Genomic DNA, 18,904 nt, shown 5'->3' with positions numbered 1-18,904 from the left:
CCAATAGTCGGTGTTATTTAGTTATTATTTTTTAGTATTATTTATATACTATCATTCGTTTTTTACTTTGAATTTACTAAAATTATAAATTTTTTTGTTTTATATACTTTGTTTTATTTTTTGTTTAATTGTTAATCATTTTGTTATTTGCTTTTGTTGTTTTTAGGTTTTTATTTTATTTATCAATTTTATTTGATTATTTATTTTATTTTTGAAAAATGTAGAATGAACAACCATAATAAGGTAACATGTTTTCTTATTAATTTAGATTAAGATAAATAATGACAATTACGAAGTATTACTAAAAAAATATTTGACTGATTAAAGATTGAAACCCTTGATCTAAAGTAACTGACATATTCTTACAAACTCAAAGTTACGAAAATGATGCAAACATATCTTGTAAATGTGCATTTCAGAGTATATTTTGAGAGTGTCTTTAAGAAGCAGTCTATGCAACGGATCGTTTCAAATTTAATTCTAGAAATTGCCACTAATGTCAGCCTGCCATGTGTTGCAAAATGTGTCATCATCCCCGTTTATAACAGTTGCAGTACTTGGTTATTGGGCAATTCATCAGACCTTGAAGTAGACTACTGTTCTCTTCAGCTCCACATTAAGCACACTAATATCCCACAATATGTAATATAACCAAAAGGCAATGCATAATTCTTGAACCAAACTTTCAAAGATCAAGCACATAATTCGAAGACAAGTATCAGATATCAAAGTTTTCAGTGGTGAGCTAAAACAGAGCAGGTGTATTTCTATCCAAACGCTTTAAATTACATGAGAGACTAGCATCATTGAGTAATAATTGTGTTTACATGAGTGTTAGGGTATGTGTGCGTGCATCTGTGGGGAATGCGTTGGGAAGAAGGGTGTGCTGTACTGGTTATCTCTCGCTATTAAGGAGGTAATGCTGCATTTGTAGGCCTGTCAGCCAAAGTTTAGAGCTGATGGGAGAGGGAGGAACTGCTAGTACTCATGAAGAGAAACAGATAGATAGTTTAATTAATAACCACTGTCCCGTTTCCCCATGACCCCAGCCACTCAGTCTAGTTGCTACACAGAATCAGCTTGATGCTTATGATGGCTTCAAATATCAAGACACGGCCCAGGAGCGCACAGCGTCTGTTAGAGTAATAGGTAAGAAAATTATATTTCTGATTGTTAATAAAAATAAATCATCTATTATAGCTTACTATTACTTGATGATTGGGTGACTGGGGTGAGTGTGGAGATTTATTGATTGGAAATGGCACTATGTTATGGAGACCCTCCGTGTGTACTAGCATGTAAGCTCATGGGAAATTATGGGCTGGATTTATTATAGTTTTATGAAGGAAACTGGTTGTTGTGACTGATGTATCAATCAATATCGCTAAGGCCTGGGTTCATGGTAGTTTGCGACACCGTGGCCTCGTTCACACAGCCTAAATCACAACGCTGTGACTCTTCTTAAAAGAACCAGTGTTTCCTCTTATATTATTTATGCTGTGAATGTAATAAAACGGCGCTGTTGATAGAAAAAGAGCATTGCTGCTGTCGCTAGAATTGATTTGGACATAAGCACACATGCTAATATTGATACTAAGATCAACTTTAAAAAACAAAAATCTTCCTTGAATGCCTAAAAATAAATAATGACATTTTTGTCATGAATAATGTGAAAATGATTCATAGCAACCTTTGTTCACACTAGCATTTATGTAGGAAGTATGAAGGTGTTCAGGAACAGAAAAACAGACAGATGTTGAGGACTAATTTCTGAACTTTTAAAAAACAAATCTTCCCTAATCTTGCATTATAACTTGAATGAATAATGTTTTTGTTGTGGATTATGTGAAAATGATTCATACATGTGGGTGATAAAACTGAGTCAGAAACTATGAAACAAACTGAAGCAAACTTCTGTTTTTAGCAAAAGCAAAAAATTGAAACTTTGAAACACCTTTTACAATTTTACAACTACGCATCAGAATGTTTTGTCCTGGTCAGATGACATTTCTAAAAATAGACTGATCATAACTATAATGAGACTTTTCTTTAAAGAATCAGTGTTTCCTTTTGTATTATTCACACCTAAGATGGGAACATCATAACACTGCACTGTTGAAAGAAAAAGAGCATTGCTGCTGTTTGCTGATATTTTACCTTCAACAGAATACTGCTAGAATACTGTTTCAAATTAACATAAGTAGACATGCTAATATCAATATTTTGCAATTTAGTGCATAATGTGAAAATTAATGAATTACATTAATGACGCTTTGCTAAATTCATATAAAACGTGCATGAGTATTTTAATGAGGGAAAACAAGTTCACATGCATCATGTTTTACTTCTTGGATGAGTTCACTGTGTTCAGTTTATATTTTCTTATAATGGAGTAATAGTGCTGTGAAGTTAAGTAATTAAAATCTTTATTCATTGTGTTAAAAGTTAAAGTAATTAAAACCTCATTTAAAGTTCCAGTGTAGCTAAAATTTTGAAAAGTAATATAATATTAGATTTCATTTTAGCCACATACTGTAGGCGAACGCAAAATGATGTCGACGTGTTCCCTCCATACCTGTCAGGACAATAAAAAGTTTAAAACTTAAACCAAGGAGTGTCAAACCTCTGAGATTCCAGGATGAAATATTGTGGAATGATACCATAATATTTTGAAAAATCCAACAGACGACGGTAGTTTAGCTTTAAAAAACATGGAAAAAGCAGATATTGTAAAATCCAGTGCCAGACTGTATACAGTGTGTTGTTGAAACTGGAGCAAAGGTCACTGCAATCAACTGTAGCATTTCCAGTTAAAAAACAATCATTTGTTAGAATACTATGTTCTAGATTTCTGATATGACTTCAGGACCTTGTCCTCCTAATCTCAAGGAAATCTAAATGAAATCTGAATGATGTAGTATAAAACTTCATCTGTTAACTTCAATCAGTGATTTTTTTTCTTGAGTAGCAGCATCTAAATCAATTTAAGTGACGTGTTTTACTATATTGCGTCAATACCTTAATTTGCAATAAAAATTGCCTCCATTTGTAAGTAAAGCAACCACTTCCTCCATTTGTTACAGTCTTGAAGAAACAGGATTAACCCCATCATTCACTTCCATCCTGGACTGAGGGATCTTTGGACGCCAAGATTTAACACACAGGCTTCTGAATGAATGAGTGGGTGGGCCATGACGTCAATGTGGTGGGACCTTTACAGATCCCACCCAGTGATGCATTCCCCCTATCAGAGAGCTCACACTTTTTTGGTGAGTATATTGGAAATTCACATTAATTTCTCTCCTGTCATGCTAATGCTATCTTTGCCATGGTAGGTGATGAAATAAAACTATGAGTCTGAAACTATGAAACAAACTGAAGCATATATCTGTTATTAGCAGAAGTGAAACTGTCACCTTTAATTTTACAACCACGCGTCAGCATGTTTTGTCCTAGACGACGTTTATAAATCTGGATCGATCCTACCTGTAATAAGACAGGGAATTGTGACTGTCAGGTTAATGAGCAACTATAGCAACCTTTGTTCACACTAGCACTTATGTATGAAGTATGAAGGTGTTCAGGAACAGTAATACTTTGTGAAAAGGGACACATAGACATGCTGAGGAGTTGAAGGAACAGTTGGATGGTTAGGAATCAATACAGCTAATAATCATCTGTACCCTTACTGGGTCGCATTGAAATGGCCATGGTTCAGGATAAGGCTTCAGGTCAGTACCATCTCATGATACTGAAGCAGTCCTCATATTTTGTGTTGTTGACGAAAATGTAGTGTAGATATAGTAAAAAAGTTTTAGACATCTTGTTTACTTTAAAATGACTGAATTGCCAATGAGAATTCAATGAGACTTTCACAGTTCCGGAAAAGTTGTCATTGTTAGCAACTGGACTACATACGTTTTTCCATAGTTGTTAATAATAAACACAAACATAGAAAAAGAGCTGAATACCTGATGGAGTTTGGCTCGAAATATGCATATATATAACACTTTTAGGATTTCTAACTTTATTTCTAGCATTGTGTTCTGAAATAGGTCAGACCTGTCGTTTATAACGCAATACGTAACAGAAAGTGCATGTAAAGTTCTCAGTGTTGCCACAAGGGGTGCTGTATTAGAGTGAACAGTCTTCTTTTATAGTCAGTTTCTCAACTATTGAAATAGAGACAGATTGCAATTTAACAGAAGTAGCAACAGATCTTTGTAAAAATGTAGGAATTGGTCTATTCATCGGTTGTTGATTGAATGGAAGTAGATCTGAACTGTAGGAAAGGGGCGGGGCTTACGTGAACAGAAGTTGGTCATTTCACGTTAAGATCGAGCTCAAACTAAAATAAACAAACATGCATGGATGAATCATTCACAGTAAGATCTACAAGACGCATTTAGAAAATAAAAGGTGTATTTAAATTTTTTGCTAACTTTAATGCCATTATAGCGCCCCCCCCTGTAGTACAGATCAATACATTGACTAAGCACTTAAGTATGTATTTGTGTAAAAGTATGTTTCTGGCCTTATTTAATAATATAGAGTCAAAGCAGTATGTAAGTGAATGGGTAACACTTTATTTATAGTGTGTGTATATATATATATATATATATATATATATAAATATATATTATATAGTGTAATTATAGATTTAAGTTCTGAGTAATATTAATTTACTACACGTACTTCATGGTTAGGGTTAAGATTAGGGTTACTTGCATGTGATTATGCATAATTTATTGTTGTTATAATAGTAAGTACAAGTAACGTGTAACAAGGACACCATAAAATAAAGTGTTACTGTGAATGCCTTTAAACCTACGTCCCACAAACTAAAAGTACACTCAAACTGTCAAATTATGAAAAAAATAAAATAAATCAAAAGTGATCATAAAACATTTAGTGAAACTCCCTTAGACAGTAATATTGTGTAAATCCAGAGAGCTTTAGTTAATGATGGCTAGGTTTGATTGATGATTTTATTTCTGGGTGTGTTCGACTTTCACACAGTCTACTGCTACTAGTTGGATAGAGGCTGATTATGTTCCTAGATGGTTTTTAATACAGACATATGAGGAGATCTTAATGGCTCTGACGGTGTCTGCAAGGTAACAGTACCTCAGCGTGTTGTAGTTTCACTAATCGTCATGTTGGCGTAAGACCTATTAGCACTCCGTGCTGGGCTAACAGTAAGGCTAACTTGAGCTTTGCATCTCCATGACACATGTAAACTGACAAGCTCCACTCACTCCTGCCATCTTCTCCTCAGATATTCTGGCAGAGCAGAACAGTCCTTTGCTACAGGACCAGGAGGTCATGCCCTTCACCAGCTATCCCAGCATGCAGTACACCTCGGTGGAGCCCTCCATGTCATCACCATCATACTACTCCAGTCAGCACGGCTACCCACAGTACAGTGGGGAGGAGTGGTACTCTCCATCCACTGTGTTTGATATGAGGAAAGGACCATTGGAGGGTGGCTTTGATAATGAGCTGGACGAGTCTTGCCCTGTTGTCTCGACTGTGTGTAAAAGATCCAGACACGCAACCCACTCCGGAAGGAGCAAAGGCGAGGAACTGTGTGTGGTCTGTGGAGATAAAGCATCAGGGTATCACTACAATGCACTCACATGTGAAGGATGTAAAGGTGAATGTCATAATTTGCAGTACTTTTGCTGCCATTTTCAGTCACAAAACATGTATTTCTGAACAAGGTTTTCATAGAGTCGGGAGCCAAGAACTGGTTCTTATACAGAATCAATTCTATTAAAAAACAATAGCAGGACTGAAAGTTTTCGCACATTTCAGAACCACATACTAAAATACTTTTTCTAGTAAATCAAACCATACACCACGAGCAGTAGTCCGCTTGCAGAATGGATGAATCCTACATGCCAATTCTTTTTAGTGAAACAAAATGTTACAATGCAAGAAAATATAGTCTAATTTCTGAACAAATTAATCATATCAGTTCTTTTTAGTGAATCAAAACCATACAGTGCAACCAGTTTAGTCTGATTCCAGAACAAATTAATCTAATGACTCTGATCTTTTAGTAAATTATAAAAACATATAGTGCGACCAGTGTAGTCCAATTCCTGAACAAATGAATCTTATATGCTGGTTCTTTGTAGAGAATCAAATCCATACAGTGCGACCAGTGCAGCACAATTCCCAAATGATTGACTCTAATGAGTCAGTTCTTTTAGTATATCAAAATACACAGCACGGCCAGTCTAGTCTGATTCCCAAACAAATTACTCTAATGAGTCAGTTCTTTTTAGTGAACCAAACACATAGCTTACAACTGTAAATGTGGGATCAGTATAGCTACTGGCGGGTTGTTTATATAACAACAAGGGATGTTGTTCTGTGGACCCTTGCCTTTCTAATTAAACCGGGATTTCAGCAGTGGATGCGTTTGTGACTCGTTATTACAATGACAATGGTACATACTGCTTTTTTATTATGCATGTTTTGGTGTGTACTTCTTACACAAATTTAGCAAATATATTCCTTATAAGCTTTCCATTGAAAAATAGCGATCTATCATCAATGCTTGAGGCTTAGACCTTCAGAATGATATATAGTTTTTCAAGATTAATTTTGTCCCGTTTCATTTAATCTATTCGTAAACAATGACATGTGCAAACAAAGAACGTTTAGTGCGCTGGCGTCCTGGTGCTAGTTAACAGAATTTTTTGTCCGTAATATTTCATTTCTAAAAAATAATTCAATTGCTGAACTATGTTATTATGACACCTCTAATAAGGCATTAAAATAATTTAAATCTTGAATTGTTGTACATTCATTTATTATTCATTATTCTCAAAATTTGGCTATGTAATTTTTTTTTATAACATCGGCTCAACCAATGGAATGAGTTCAGGGCTATTTGTTGATAAAGATCTACAAATTGCACATTTAACCTTAAATTCCAAATATAGCTTTGCATTTTATATATTTATTTGATATATACTGTAGCAATGTACAGTTGCACATTTGTTCTGTGACCTCACCCTTGAACATTCATAGATACTGTATATTGTACCCATGGCTACATAGCTTATGAAGGACATAATAATTGACATGGAACCCCATGTGCCAAATTTAGCTCTTTGGAAAATCATTGGCTGAATGACTGCAAGTGTAATTCCACCTGTGCATGGACAATGCCCAAAGGGCAGATGCTGGGCTATGTGTCCCAAGTCCCACAGGCTTGGCTGGGTTTGGTGTTCCTTCACGTTCAGTTTGGATTGGGTTCCCTCTCAGCTTTCTGCTGAATAATGATGTAGGCAACCAGAGCCACATGCCACCATGCAAAGTTAATGTGTGTCATTGTGCTCATGGACTCATGCTGGAATAATTACCCGTTCCAAAAACAACTGCACATGTTTGTCTGCTGCCTAGATCTGAAAATCGAGCATCCATGAGTATCTGTATTACAGTACTGAACGTAATGTCTTAAACATTACACCATACCTTACATGGGCTGCAATGAACCCATTCCTTGATCTGTGTTTACAAAGTGGCCTTCTTGTTTCTCCTAATAGTTTAGACTTATACGGTAGCCACTGTTGCTTCTAATTTTTTTATTATGGTTTTCAAAATTAAAGAATAGTTCGATTCCTATAACCCAGGTAATACTTTGGCAATACGTACAAAAGTGTGTCATGCAAATAAGGCAATTTGAATTTGAAGCAATGAAATTCTGAATGCTTTTGTATGTTCTATTCTTGCCATCTGATCTGTCATCCACTGTGTCGAATTGTAAAACAACTCTTAATATGATAGGGGAAAAAAATTACTTATTTACCAAAACAGTGGATGTCAGGGGATTAATTTGTGACACAAAATTTGAATTCGGGTCTGTTGATAGAGGTGCAATGTTAAATGCTAAAAAAGCTAAATATCAATAATTAAATGCAATTTCTGTCCTCGTAAAACAATGAAAAATGCAAAAAGGTGAAAAAAAACCCCTAGACAAATGCATGTAACTACTGAGATTCAAAAGACATTTAGAAATCAAAATTTTTCTATGCAGCCTATTTTAGAATTGCATATCATTTAAGCTTTACAGTTCATGGTAATATTAATAAATTTCTATGTTTTGTAACATTTAGCTTTCTCGTTTTTTTCTATGTTGAGTCACTACATGATGGTCTATGAAAAATCTGGATCCTGAATCCCAATATTATAGTATACTATATGTGAAATGTGTGGCATATTGAACATGCTGTGCTATTTCTTCCAGGTTTCTTCAGAAGGAGCATTACAAAGAATGCTGTATATAAATGTAAGAGTGGAGGAAACTGTGAGATGGACATGTACATGCGCAGGAAATGCCAAGAGTGCCGACTCAGAAAGTGTAAAGAGATGGGCATGCTGGCAGAATGTGAGTAAGAGCACTGTAAGCATTATAAAACGTGTTCCTGCTCAACCAATGTATCAACCCGAGAGTCACGCACATTGTGAAATCAAGATATGTCAGATCAGAAACTCTTGCACAGCAGTTTTTAATAAAAGTTATTAACTGGCATAGTCAACTTAAATAATTTTCCAAAGAGAATGTAACTATAGAGGTACAATGTTCTATTTGGACAACACATGATATGAGATGGTTTGGGTTCAAATAAGGATTTACTTGAGATAAAATATTAGTTTGTGGAAGTTGTATTTTCTAAGCCTCTGTAGCTCAAGTATAATGTATTGTTTTTACATAAATATTGTGGAGGAATGAAATAGATAAAATATTTAAAAAAATTGTTTCCAAGACTATTTTTTTTTTTCCCTGATGAAAATTATTGCTTGTAAATAGTCAATCTGACCAATCTGTATCTAGTTTCTGTATCTATTTTGTTTTTGCATCCTCAGGCTTATTAACTGAAATCCAGTGCAAATCCAAAAGGCTGAGGAAAAACACAAAGGCCTCATCTGACGAAAGTATAGGGGATGATGTTGGTGATAGTAGAGATGCTAAACAAATTGTATCTACCACTAAACCCTCCAAGGTAAGAACACAGGTGCTGTCTGACTGGGTTCTTATTATAATCCGCGGTGAAAACTTCCACAAAACAAACTAAAATACTTTCACTTTTTGAGTTGTGCAACTTGAAGTATTTGAGACACAGTTTACTTGGTGCCATGCTTGTTACAGTATAACTTTTCAGGCATAATTGCAAACTAAAGGTGTTCCATGGCAACTTTTATTGAAGTGCTATAAAAGGTTAAAGGGCAACCTCAGTGATCCTCTTCGCCATCATTCTTCTCACTTTTGCTCACATATACGGTTACTTCTGAAAGATTATATTATGATCAAGGGTTGTAAAATGGCTGTGTAGGATCAAACTTTGGCTAGTTCTTAAAAAGTGACACCACCAATCTTTATTTATTATTTCACATAGCTGGATTCTCCATTATCTAAATTTCTAAACAGGAATTTTGGCACATTTTGTTCATTTCAGGAGATTATAGAACTGAGCCAAGACCAACAGGCTTTAATAAGTTATATAGTTGATGCTCACAACAAACATCGCATCCCTCAGGATATGGCAAAAAAACTGGTATGTCTTCTCGGAAATCAAAAATACATTTGATGTTATTTTAGATCAGCTTTTCAAGTCTTTAAATCTTTTTATGATTCTTTAATGCAAAAAGCAGCCACATGCTACTGTTAAAATCAGTAAACAGCATTGCCTGTTCGTATCACTGTTAAATCATTACGTAACCAAGGTTATCACCACCCCAATGTCGTAAAACAGTGGCTTATTTGCATGCTTTTTTCCTCCTTCCAACCTGTCCACAGCTACAAGAGCAATTTAACACAGAAGAAAACTTCCTTCTACTGACCGAAATGGCAACTAGTCACGTTCAAGTGCTGGTTGAATTCACAAAAAATATACCAGGTACTGTTTTTCAAAATCTAGAACAGCTATTTCGCTAGCAGGATCTATACCACTTGTTTGAAAATAAAATAAAATTGCACAGTTCAAGAAAACACTTTTATATGACAGCAATGTCCTATGAGGAGGATGCAATAACTCCGGCAGTTCTAAGCAAACATCTTTGTCGCGTTCTTGTTTTCTGAGCAGGTTTTCAATCTCTGGATCATGAAGATCAGATCGCTTTATTAAAAGGTTCCGCTGTTGAGGCAATGTTCCTGCGCTCGGCTCAGGTTTTCTCCAAGAAACTGCCCAACGGACATACAGAGGTGCTTGAGGACAGGATCAGAAGGAGTGGTGAGCTCATTATTTGGATTGCAGCATAATTTACAGCACAATTCATGACCTTTAACTACTTTTATGGAGCGTTCAAAGAATTGACTCTGGGATTGGGTTTCAAACTAGTATGCCACGTACTTGTTGAGCCCCAGAACAAAGTCCATAAAGTTCACTAGGCACGTTACATTAATAATGTATTTGTCCGCCCTAAATAACGACAGGAAATTTGCCTGATAAAAAATCTTGATAATCCTGTGGTGTACATTACATGTGCAAAAGGGCACTAAAGTCCGACTGGTTTTGGTTTCACAGAAGTCTAAGCACTGGATGACTGCCAGGAACAGCACAAAGAGGAAAGCCCTCATTTAGCTAGTCAATATCATATGCTTTATAACATGTAATTAGATTTAGTAGAAGGGCTGTGGTTAAAAGAAGGATGCATGATCAATTCAGTCTCTTAAAAGCATCTTAAGCCCTCCAACATTGCACACTGAATCACCTTTATTTAAAAGATAGTTGCTTTCAGCCTCTCAATATCTGAAAAGCCGTGACGGACATCCAGTTGGTAATATTTCTAAACAGGCAGATGAATGCAAAGTAGCATCGACTGTTTGAATCCATCACTCTTTTTCCCTGCAACACGGGCTCAGGAATATTCACGCAAAAGGCCAGCGGGGGAGAAATAGATGCACTGTCTAAAGAGACTATTGTTCTCTATCTAAACATCGAGAGGCCTATTGTCCCACTCTCTGGCTCTCAGCGCCTCTGACATTTCTCTGGCATGAAGCCTTCGTGATGCATCAGTTTTTAGTTTTTTTTGCTCCCTCCTTTTTTTTGGAAAGTTATGACAAAGGTTATCCTTTCATCTGAAGGTAAATGAATGAAACTGTGAAAGGAGTATGCGTGCTGCGATCATTTCATCTCTTGGGGGTGGCAACTGTTTGTATATACTGAGTTTTTGGAGAATTCTTTACATTCCAGCACTGTTTTTCTTTAATATGAACATTTTGGTAAGCTGAATTAAGTCATGTTTTTAATGTCCCAGCTGATTGTCTGTAAACCAAACCCTTATGGCTCTTCACACTGAATGCTTTACATCAGAAAAGAGCGCTCGGCTCACATAGCCAGTAAAGTATGATAATTATATTGATGATAATGATAAAGATAAAGACCTCACACAAAACAGGAAAGCCCTTCAAAGACAGGCTTCAAATGAACTGAGCTGTTACTGAGAATCCCACTGAATGTGGAAACACACAGCTGTGGGGATCCGAGGCCAGATTCAGATCAGCTCTGACCTAACAGACCATAGAAAGCAATAAGGTCACGACCCCTGATGATCTGCCATTGCACACTGAGGGAGTTTCAGAAAGTCTCTTCCAAAGCAGACAGTAAATACACTGCAAAATCATCTTCTTAAGATATATTTTGTATCATTTCTCATTTTTTTCTAGTCAGAACATATACATTTTCCTTAAACAAGATCAATTTACTTGCACAAGATATGAATAGTTCTTTTTAAGAGTGTATTTTAAATTAATTTTCTTACCTCACCGGCAAATTCAAGATATAATCTTATCTTACACAATTTTGCTTTGTTTATCTAGTTTTAAACAGGTTTGAATATTTTTTTCTGAGACAACAAGACAAAAAGTAAATTACAAAGACCATAAGATGAAATGTAATAGGCCTACATTTTATATTATTGATGGATGGATTCTTTCTAAGAGGAACTTGTGTGATTTACTGCAGTAAATTCATAGGACGCTCACTGTTACTTTTAATAGGTAACACTGCCACCCTGAGGCCTCAGAATAAAATAGGCTATTTACATAACCTTTTCATACACTTGTACATTCAACAAAGACAGTTTCACTACTGAACACTAAAAATGTGTCCTATTAGATTTATCTACTGAAGCTCAAACAAATACAGAATTTATAGGGGTAAGATCCAGTATCCCCTCACTGCAGAACAAAGATCCAGGGGGCGGGGCTGGATCCACATCTAGGGGGTGGAGATTGGTAGGTTTGGGGGTGGAGATGGGTGGGTTTAGGGATCAGGGGGTGGAGACGGGTAGGTTTAGGTATATGTAAGGTGGGAGGAGTTGGATCTGGATCCAATCTCACTCCCTGGATGTTGTGTTCTGCAGTGAGGACCATCTCGTAAGGTCACAGAGCCACGGCTGAGTGTGGTATGTACAACCCCAATTCCAGACAAGTTGGGACATTTTAAAAAATGCAATAAAATCAAGAATCTGTGATTTGTTCATTCTCTTTATTTTTTTTTTTAAATTGACAAAAGTACAAAGAAAAGATTTCCAAAGTTTTCACTGACCAACGTAAATGTAGTTTGTAAATATGAACAAATTTTGATTTTGATGGCTGCAACACACTCCCAAAAAGGTGAGAAAGAGGCATGTTTAACACTGTCACATCAGCCTTCCTTTTAATTACAATGTTTCATAATTTGGAATTGAGGATACTAATTGTTAACGTTTTGCAAGCAAAGTTTTTGTCCAGTCTTGCTTGATACAGGACTTCAGAGGCTAAGCAGTCTGTGATTGTCGTTGTCTGATTCTCCTTTTCATGACTGGTCATACATTTTCAATTGGAGACAGATCTGGACTGCAGGCAGGCCAGTCTAACACATTCACTCTGTCTCTACAAAACCACACTGTTGTAGCACATGCAGAATGAGAGCTGGCATTGTCTTGATCTAATAACCATGGACTTCCCATGAAAGACATCACCTTGATGGCAGTATATATATCTCTGTACAATTCCAATATATTCCTCCATGTCAATAGTACCTTTGCACATACGCCAGTCACTCATGGTGTTTGCTCTGCTGCACACCCCAAATACCATGACAGACGTTTGCTTTTTCTTCTGTCGCTAATGAAAGTCTGGAATGGTTCCTTTGGTCTTTGGGACTGAGAGCTCGAAATCCATTTTTCCCAGAAACATGTTGAAATGTGCACTCATCTGAGTATAGCACACATTTTCATTGTCTTTTTTGACTATCCGAGATGAGCTCTGGTCCAGGGAACCCGGCAGCATCGTTGCATATAACTGATGTATACTGTAACTTTCTCCTAGCTTAACAGATATTGCATGCATTTCTTGATGCAAATATAAAATTGAAAGTGAAAGTGACGTGACATACGGCCAAGTATGGTGACCCATACTCATGGTGCGTTCACACCAGACGCGAATGAAGCGTTAAGCGAGAGTGTTTTACATGTTAAGTCAATGCAAAGACGCGAATAGACATCCTGCGGCGCGATTCGCGCGAATGAGGCGGCGCGAATGACGCGGCGCGAATTGAAAAATCTGAACTTTGGCGGATATTCGCGCCGCGCTAACCAATCAGGAGCTTGCTCTAGTAGTGACGTGATTACGAGCTAGGCAGAAATCAAAACAACAATAGAGGACTAAATCATCGTAGCTGTATCCGGAGCTGTACTATAGACCAAAGATTACCTGTTAGATTTACCCAAAACAAATTATATATTATGTTTATCCACTACAGAGACATCAGAGCCAGCGGCAAATGTCAGAAGGACTAGACGAGGTTATGCTCCTCTCTTCGGGATACATGAGCACGAGCGCCCGGTGATCGCCTGGAGCTCACGGCTCCGAAATCGGCGAAGCACATTTTCAAATAGGGGCTGTTTTTATAAATAAACCGCAGATTTGAGTTTTAAACAACTACATTCTCGGCTGAAATACACGCGTCTAGTGTTTCCATAGCACATAAAGGGCTGATTTTATTTGCCAAATTCTATACATATGCTCTCTGTGGCAGTCATTGTGCCCCCTGGCAGAAGCCTGGCAGAATTCGCGTCTGTTGTGCAGTGAATTTCACGCGCGAATGAAGCGAGTAAACCCAAAATGTTAGGCTTGTTTGAGATGAGCAAAATCTGCGCAGAACCGATCAACGCGAGATGCATGCCGGTTAGAAATGTGTCCGAGTGCGGTCTGCCTTGCTCTGATGTCATGCTGACGTATGTCAAAAATCTCGAGATTGAGGTCTCTGCAGAGTAAAAGAGGGCGTTTCTGAATTTGTGGGTGTTTTCAAACTGCTGGGAGTTTCTCAATCATACAAACAAAATAGGTGCGTTCGACTTGAAGCACGGCTACAGACGGTGGTCAACGAGAGTAGCCGCTTGCAGTCAGGGGCGGAGTTGAAACCGGAGTCGTCAAGTCGGACACTTCGGGGCTCGTAGTTTGCTGCATCTACCTCAGTCATGGCAGATCACGTGGCGTTTGCTTACTTTATTGCAGACGAACTGGAAGCTATAGAAATGCCGTTATTGTTGTATGAAATTGAGCACAATGAGCAACGAAAGTGAGTAAAGGTTCAATGTGATAAGTATTGTTTTAATAAACCTTTAATATTTTGAAAGGGTGTCATCACGACAGAAACAAGTTTTAAGTAAATAAACAGAACATATTGAAAATTTGACTTGTGCAGTATGATTCATTATGTGTGTTTTTGCTACTGCAACTTAATAAAAATAATCTATGAAGATAATAATTGTATGTACTAAATGTGGTTTTCAGATAAAAGAATTAGGATGTTACATATTTGTTTACTTATTGTACTATTTCTCCAGTTAGGTAAGCACATTTTAGTAAGACAAAACACCATGAACATTCATACATGAACACCATGAACAGGCCTACGGATAAGCCCAATTTATTTGCCTTTCTATTATGATTTATACCAGCTTATGAAAGTGATCTGAATGTTGTATTAAGTTGACATCCAGCCAGAGTTGTTGGCAGTAATCACATGCAAGTGAAGATGGATGAACCCAGCAACTAGACAATTAGTATCAATCAGAATCCATGATGACCACATTATATTAAAAGTCTGTAAGATTGACACTTGATTTATTCCATAAAAAAATTATCTAAATAGGTTATGCAGCTTAATACTGTAAAGGGTCTGTATGAAAAAGGTCCAAAATAAACCTATGCACAAAACCTATATAAACGAATTAACAAAAAAGTGATTGCAGTAAAAATAATTGTAATCTTTTAATAAACATGATTTACGAGATGAAGATGACATGAAAAGTTAATTTATTTTTATTTTTTTGAAAGTCCGTATATGAGCATTAGTGGGACTGAAGTTGTCAGAATAAACCCGAAATACACGTCCTTGTTGTCATGTGGTGAATTTGGCCAATCGTGAAACAGCTGTGTCGTCATCAGCGCTCCCGCAGTCGCTCTGGAGAAATTGCGCCGGCTGAGTCAGCCGGCTGCTCTCGAAACGCTATCGCGGTACTTTGATGCCACACGTGACAGTGACGTGTGGTCGGCGCCGGTTCAAGTCGGACTAAATTTCTAACCGGCATGCACTGCTTCAAGTCAGCCGCCGATCGGTCTGCTAAGTGCTGCATGAAGTCGAACGCACCTAATGATTCCCTTTACCTAACCCCATCCCTAAACCTACCATCACTATGACGTCAGCCAATCAGGACACATGGTCTAAAAACGCCCCGATCTGGTAACTCCCATTACTTTGCTGCAGAGACCTATACTTGAAAATCTCTCGCGAGCGCAAGGCGCACGTGTCAGATTCTGCAGTCGAGCGCAGTTGCTCTCCACCGACTGCGCTGATCAAAAGCATCATGGGAAACGACTTGCTGACCACACAGCTTAATGCTCATTGGCTGCGAATGTCATCTGATATTTTTTCCCCTTAATCCTAAGAAGTCCATTAGCTATAGCCTAATACTATTTACTTTTTATATAGTAATTTATTAGTAATTAGGACATGTGCTTTATTTATTTACCCTTTTATTTTTATTTTCTTGGTAATTTTCTCTTTATGTATTGTATGCTGGTGTTAATTTTGTACATTTACATTTTTGTACAACATTATTCCATTAAATAAATTAGTCAATCCATCAATACATGCATGCATAGGCTACATCTAATGTGACGGTTTTGCAATTAGGCCTCATGTTTGTGTGTTTTTATCTGAGATCTTTATCTGGGTAGGCTATGTCTTATTTCAGGAGTGCAGTAAACAAAGCCCACACATGCATGCTAATTTCTTAATTTAAAATGTGTTTTTGTTTCATATTAATTTTGAATAATAATTTGCTGTACACACTTTTCCTAATCATTAAACATGAAATTCAAATTTACATTAAGGTGACAAACAATTGTGTAATATATTTATATGGAATATGTTTCATGTAAAAAAGGGATAGTTCACCCAAAGATTTTTTTTGGGGGGGTAAACTGTCCCTTAATCAGCTGTGCCATATCCCACTCTGAAATGTTTAACCCATAATTAGGGATAACAGTGTAAATTTAGTGCAGCATCTGTGTGCTCCTCATTTCTCATTATGGCTTTGATTATAAAGTGCGATAAAGAACGCGAACGCGATCTCTTCCATTGCTGACGTTTGCAGTCCAACAACACAACGAGATTCAGGAAGTGTCTGGCTTGCCTGCACTTTTTTCACTCCTCCCCTCACTGCAGCCGCCTACTCTCGACTAAATTACAGGCGAGGCAAGGCGCATCTCAAACAAGCCTGTTCACGCGTCCAACTACGCGCGAATAGCGCAAGTCGCGTCCGGTGTGAACGCAGCATCAGAATTCGTGCTCTGCATTTATCCCATCCAAAGTGCACACACACAGCAGTGAACACACACACACCGTGAACACACACCCGGAGCAGTGGGCAGCCACTTATGCTGCGGCGCCCGGGGAGCAGTTTGGGGTTCGGTGCCTTGCTCAAGGGCACCTCAGTCGTGGTATTGAGGGTGGAGAGAGCGCTGGACATTCACTCCCTCCACCTACAATCCCTGCCGAGACTTGAACCAACAACCTTTGGATTACGAGTCCAAATCTCTAACCATTAGGCCACGACTTGGTGCATATCTTCATAAATATCTTTATTTCCTCCACAGGCATATCTGAAGAGTTTATCACACCCATGTTTAACTTCTATAAAAGCATCGGAGAGCTGCAGATGATGCAAGAGGAACATGCTCTCCTCACTGCCATCACAATCCTCTCACCAGGTCAGCTGATATCGGTCACTTAATGATTTAAATAATACGTTTCATAATGAAATGTTAGTTCAGGTAGTTTAGTCTGATTTAGTTTATTGTTATTTTAGGCAAATGAAGATTACGACTGTTCAAAAAATTTGAGTTTTTAATTAGATTTTTTTGATTAATTAGAAAATTTGATTTTTTAAATATATGTTTTGAAAGAGGTCTCTTATGCTCATCAAGGCTGCATTTATTTAAGTAAAAACAGTATTCTTGTGTTTTTTAGTGCTGATTTGGTGCTCAATTTTTAATTTTAGTGCTGATTTGGTGCTCAAAACTTTGCTTATTATTACAATGTTGAAAACAGTTGTGCCTTTTAATATTTTTGTGGATAAATAGGAAGTTCAAAAGAACAGCATTCATTTAAAATAGAAATCTTCTGTAACATTATGGAAATCTATTAGTTGACATGTTCCAAGTAACTATCTATGTAAATACATTAGTATCATGTGATGGAAACATTTGAACCTATTTAAAACCCATGTTTGGTTCTTATGTAATCAGTTTGTACTGTTCCAATAAGTTAAATGGTTAATTGGTAATAGGGTCACAATAGAAAAGCACATTTTTGTCATTGTATAATGCTTCAGAAGGACATATCAAAATAAACTTGTTTCATATGACTGAAATGGTTGTATTTCACCGCAGACCGACCATACGTAAAGGACCAGCAGGCAGTGGAGCGTCTGCAGGAGCCCATGTTGGAGGTGCTGAGGAAGGTCTGTAAACTACAGCACCCCCACGAGCCTCAGCACTTTGCACGGCTTCTCGGTCGTCTGACTGAGCTTCGCACCCTCAACCACCACCACGCAGAAATGCTGGAATCTTGGCGCATGAGCGACCACAAGTTTACCCCCCTCCTCTGTGAGATCTGGGATGTTCAGTGACTTGAGTGACTCTTTCATGTTCAGTGGAAGAGAAAATATACAAAAAAATGGGCGGTTGAAAGAGACTTTTTTTGCTACAGACTTTTACTAAGCTGCCAAAGAGAGGAGTTTACACACTTTTCAGAGAAGTGGACTGTTAAAATTTGTAATTTAAATGTAATATATTGTCAAACTTCAAATAAAACAGGAAATAATAAGATTTTAAGACATTATCAGCTCTTCAAGAAAACATTAATGTACACATTTTGATATTTTAATGCCTTTGTAAATGTTTACCTGGCCTTTGCAACTTGGCACCTTGGTTTGTTTATCATCTGCTTTCCTTTATCTGAGGATTTTTACATTTTATGTCTGTTTGTGTAATTCATCTAAATATTTTAAGGTTCTCAAAATCTGTACTGCCCGACCTGTGGTCACTCTTTTCACTTTTCGAGAATTCTGTAACCATTCTTCTTTTGAGCATAAATATATGTGTTTATCTGTAAACTGGTGTTCACCATTGTGAAATCATATATAAACAGTATATTTAGAATAACAGGCCAAGTATAAGCCCATACTGTATGTGCTAAGCACAAAACCATGGGCATTAAATGAATAGTTCACCCAAAAATGAAAATTTACTGAAAAATTATTCACCTTCAGGTGATGTAGATGAGTTTGTTTCATCATCTGTACACAAATTTAGCATTAAATCATTTGTTTT

The 18,904-nt window shown here is 37.2% G+C and overlaps 1 protein-coding gene across 1 annotated transcript; it reads left to right on the top strand.

Moving 5' to 3' along the window:
* Positions 1–980: 980 nt before the first annotated feature.
* Positions 981–18,806, top strand: LOC306843206 (bile acid receptor-like). The gene is made up of 10 exons (XM_079374532.1): positions 981–1,149; positions 3,084–3,269; positions 5,279–5,656; positions 8,264–8,404; positions 8,884–9,020; positions 9,474–9,572; positions 9,815–9,914; positions 10,101–10,247; positions 17,168–17,281; positions 17,963–18,806. Exons 2-10 carry the CDS (start codon positions 3,173–3,175, stop codon positions 18,199–18,201), a joined length of 1,452 nt encoding a protein of 483 aa, XP_079230658.1. The 5' UTR covers positions 981–1,149; positions 3,084–3,172; the 3' UTR covers positions 18,202–18,806.
* The last annotated feature ends 98 nt before the right edge of the window (positions 18,807–18,904 follow it).

The sequence above is a fragment of the Barbus barbus genome, assembly GCF_936440315.1.
Source record: "Barbus barbus genome assembly, chromosome: 23".
Lineage (NCBI taxonomy): Eukaryota > Metazoa > Chordata > Actinopteri > Cypriniformes > Cyprinidae > Barbus > Barbus barbus.
Note: the sequence above shows the minus strand (reverse complement) of the source record. Positions and strands in the feature narration are given on the sequence as shown.

Bases quoted from the DNA above. Each gene is read 5' to 3' on its own strand.
- LOC306843206 (XM_079374532.1), top strand. From the start codon at position 3,173: ATGAATGAGTGGGTGGGCCATGACGTCAATGTGGTGGGACCTTTACAG. The intron at 5,657-8,263 runs GTGAATGTCATA...TATTTCTTCCAG, and splicing joins CACATGTGAAGGATGTAAAG to GTTTCTTCAGAAGGAGCATT. The intron at 8,405-8,883 runs GTGAGTAAGAGC...TTGCATCCTCAG, and splicing joins GATGGGCATGCTGGCAGAAT to GCTTATTAACTGAAATCCAG.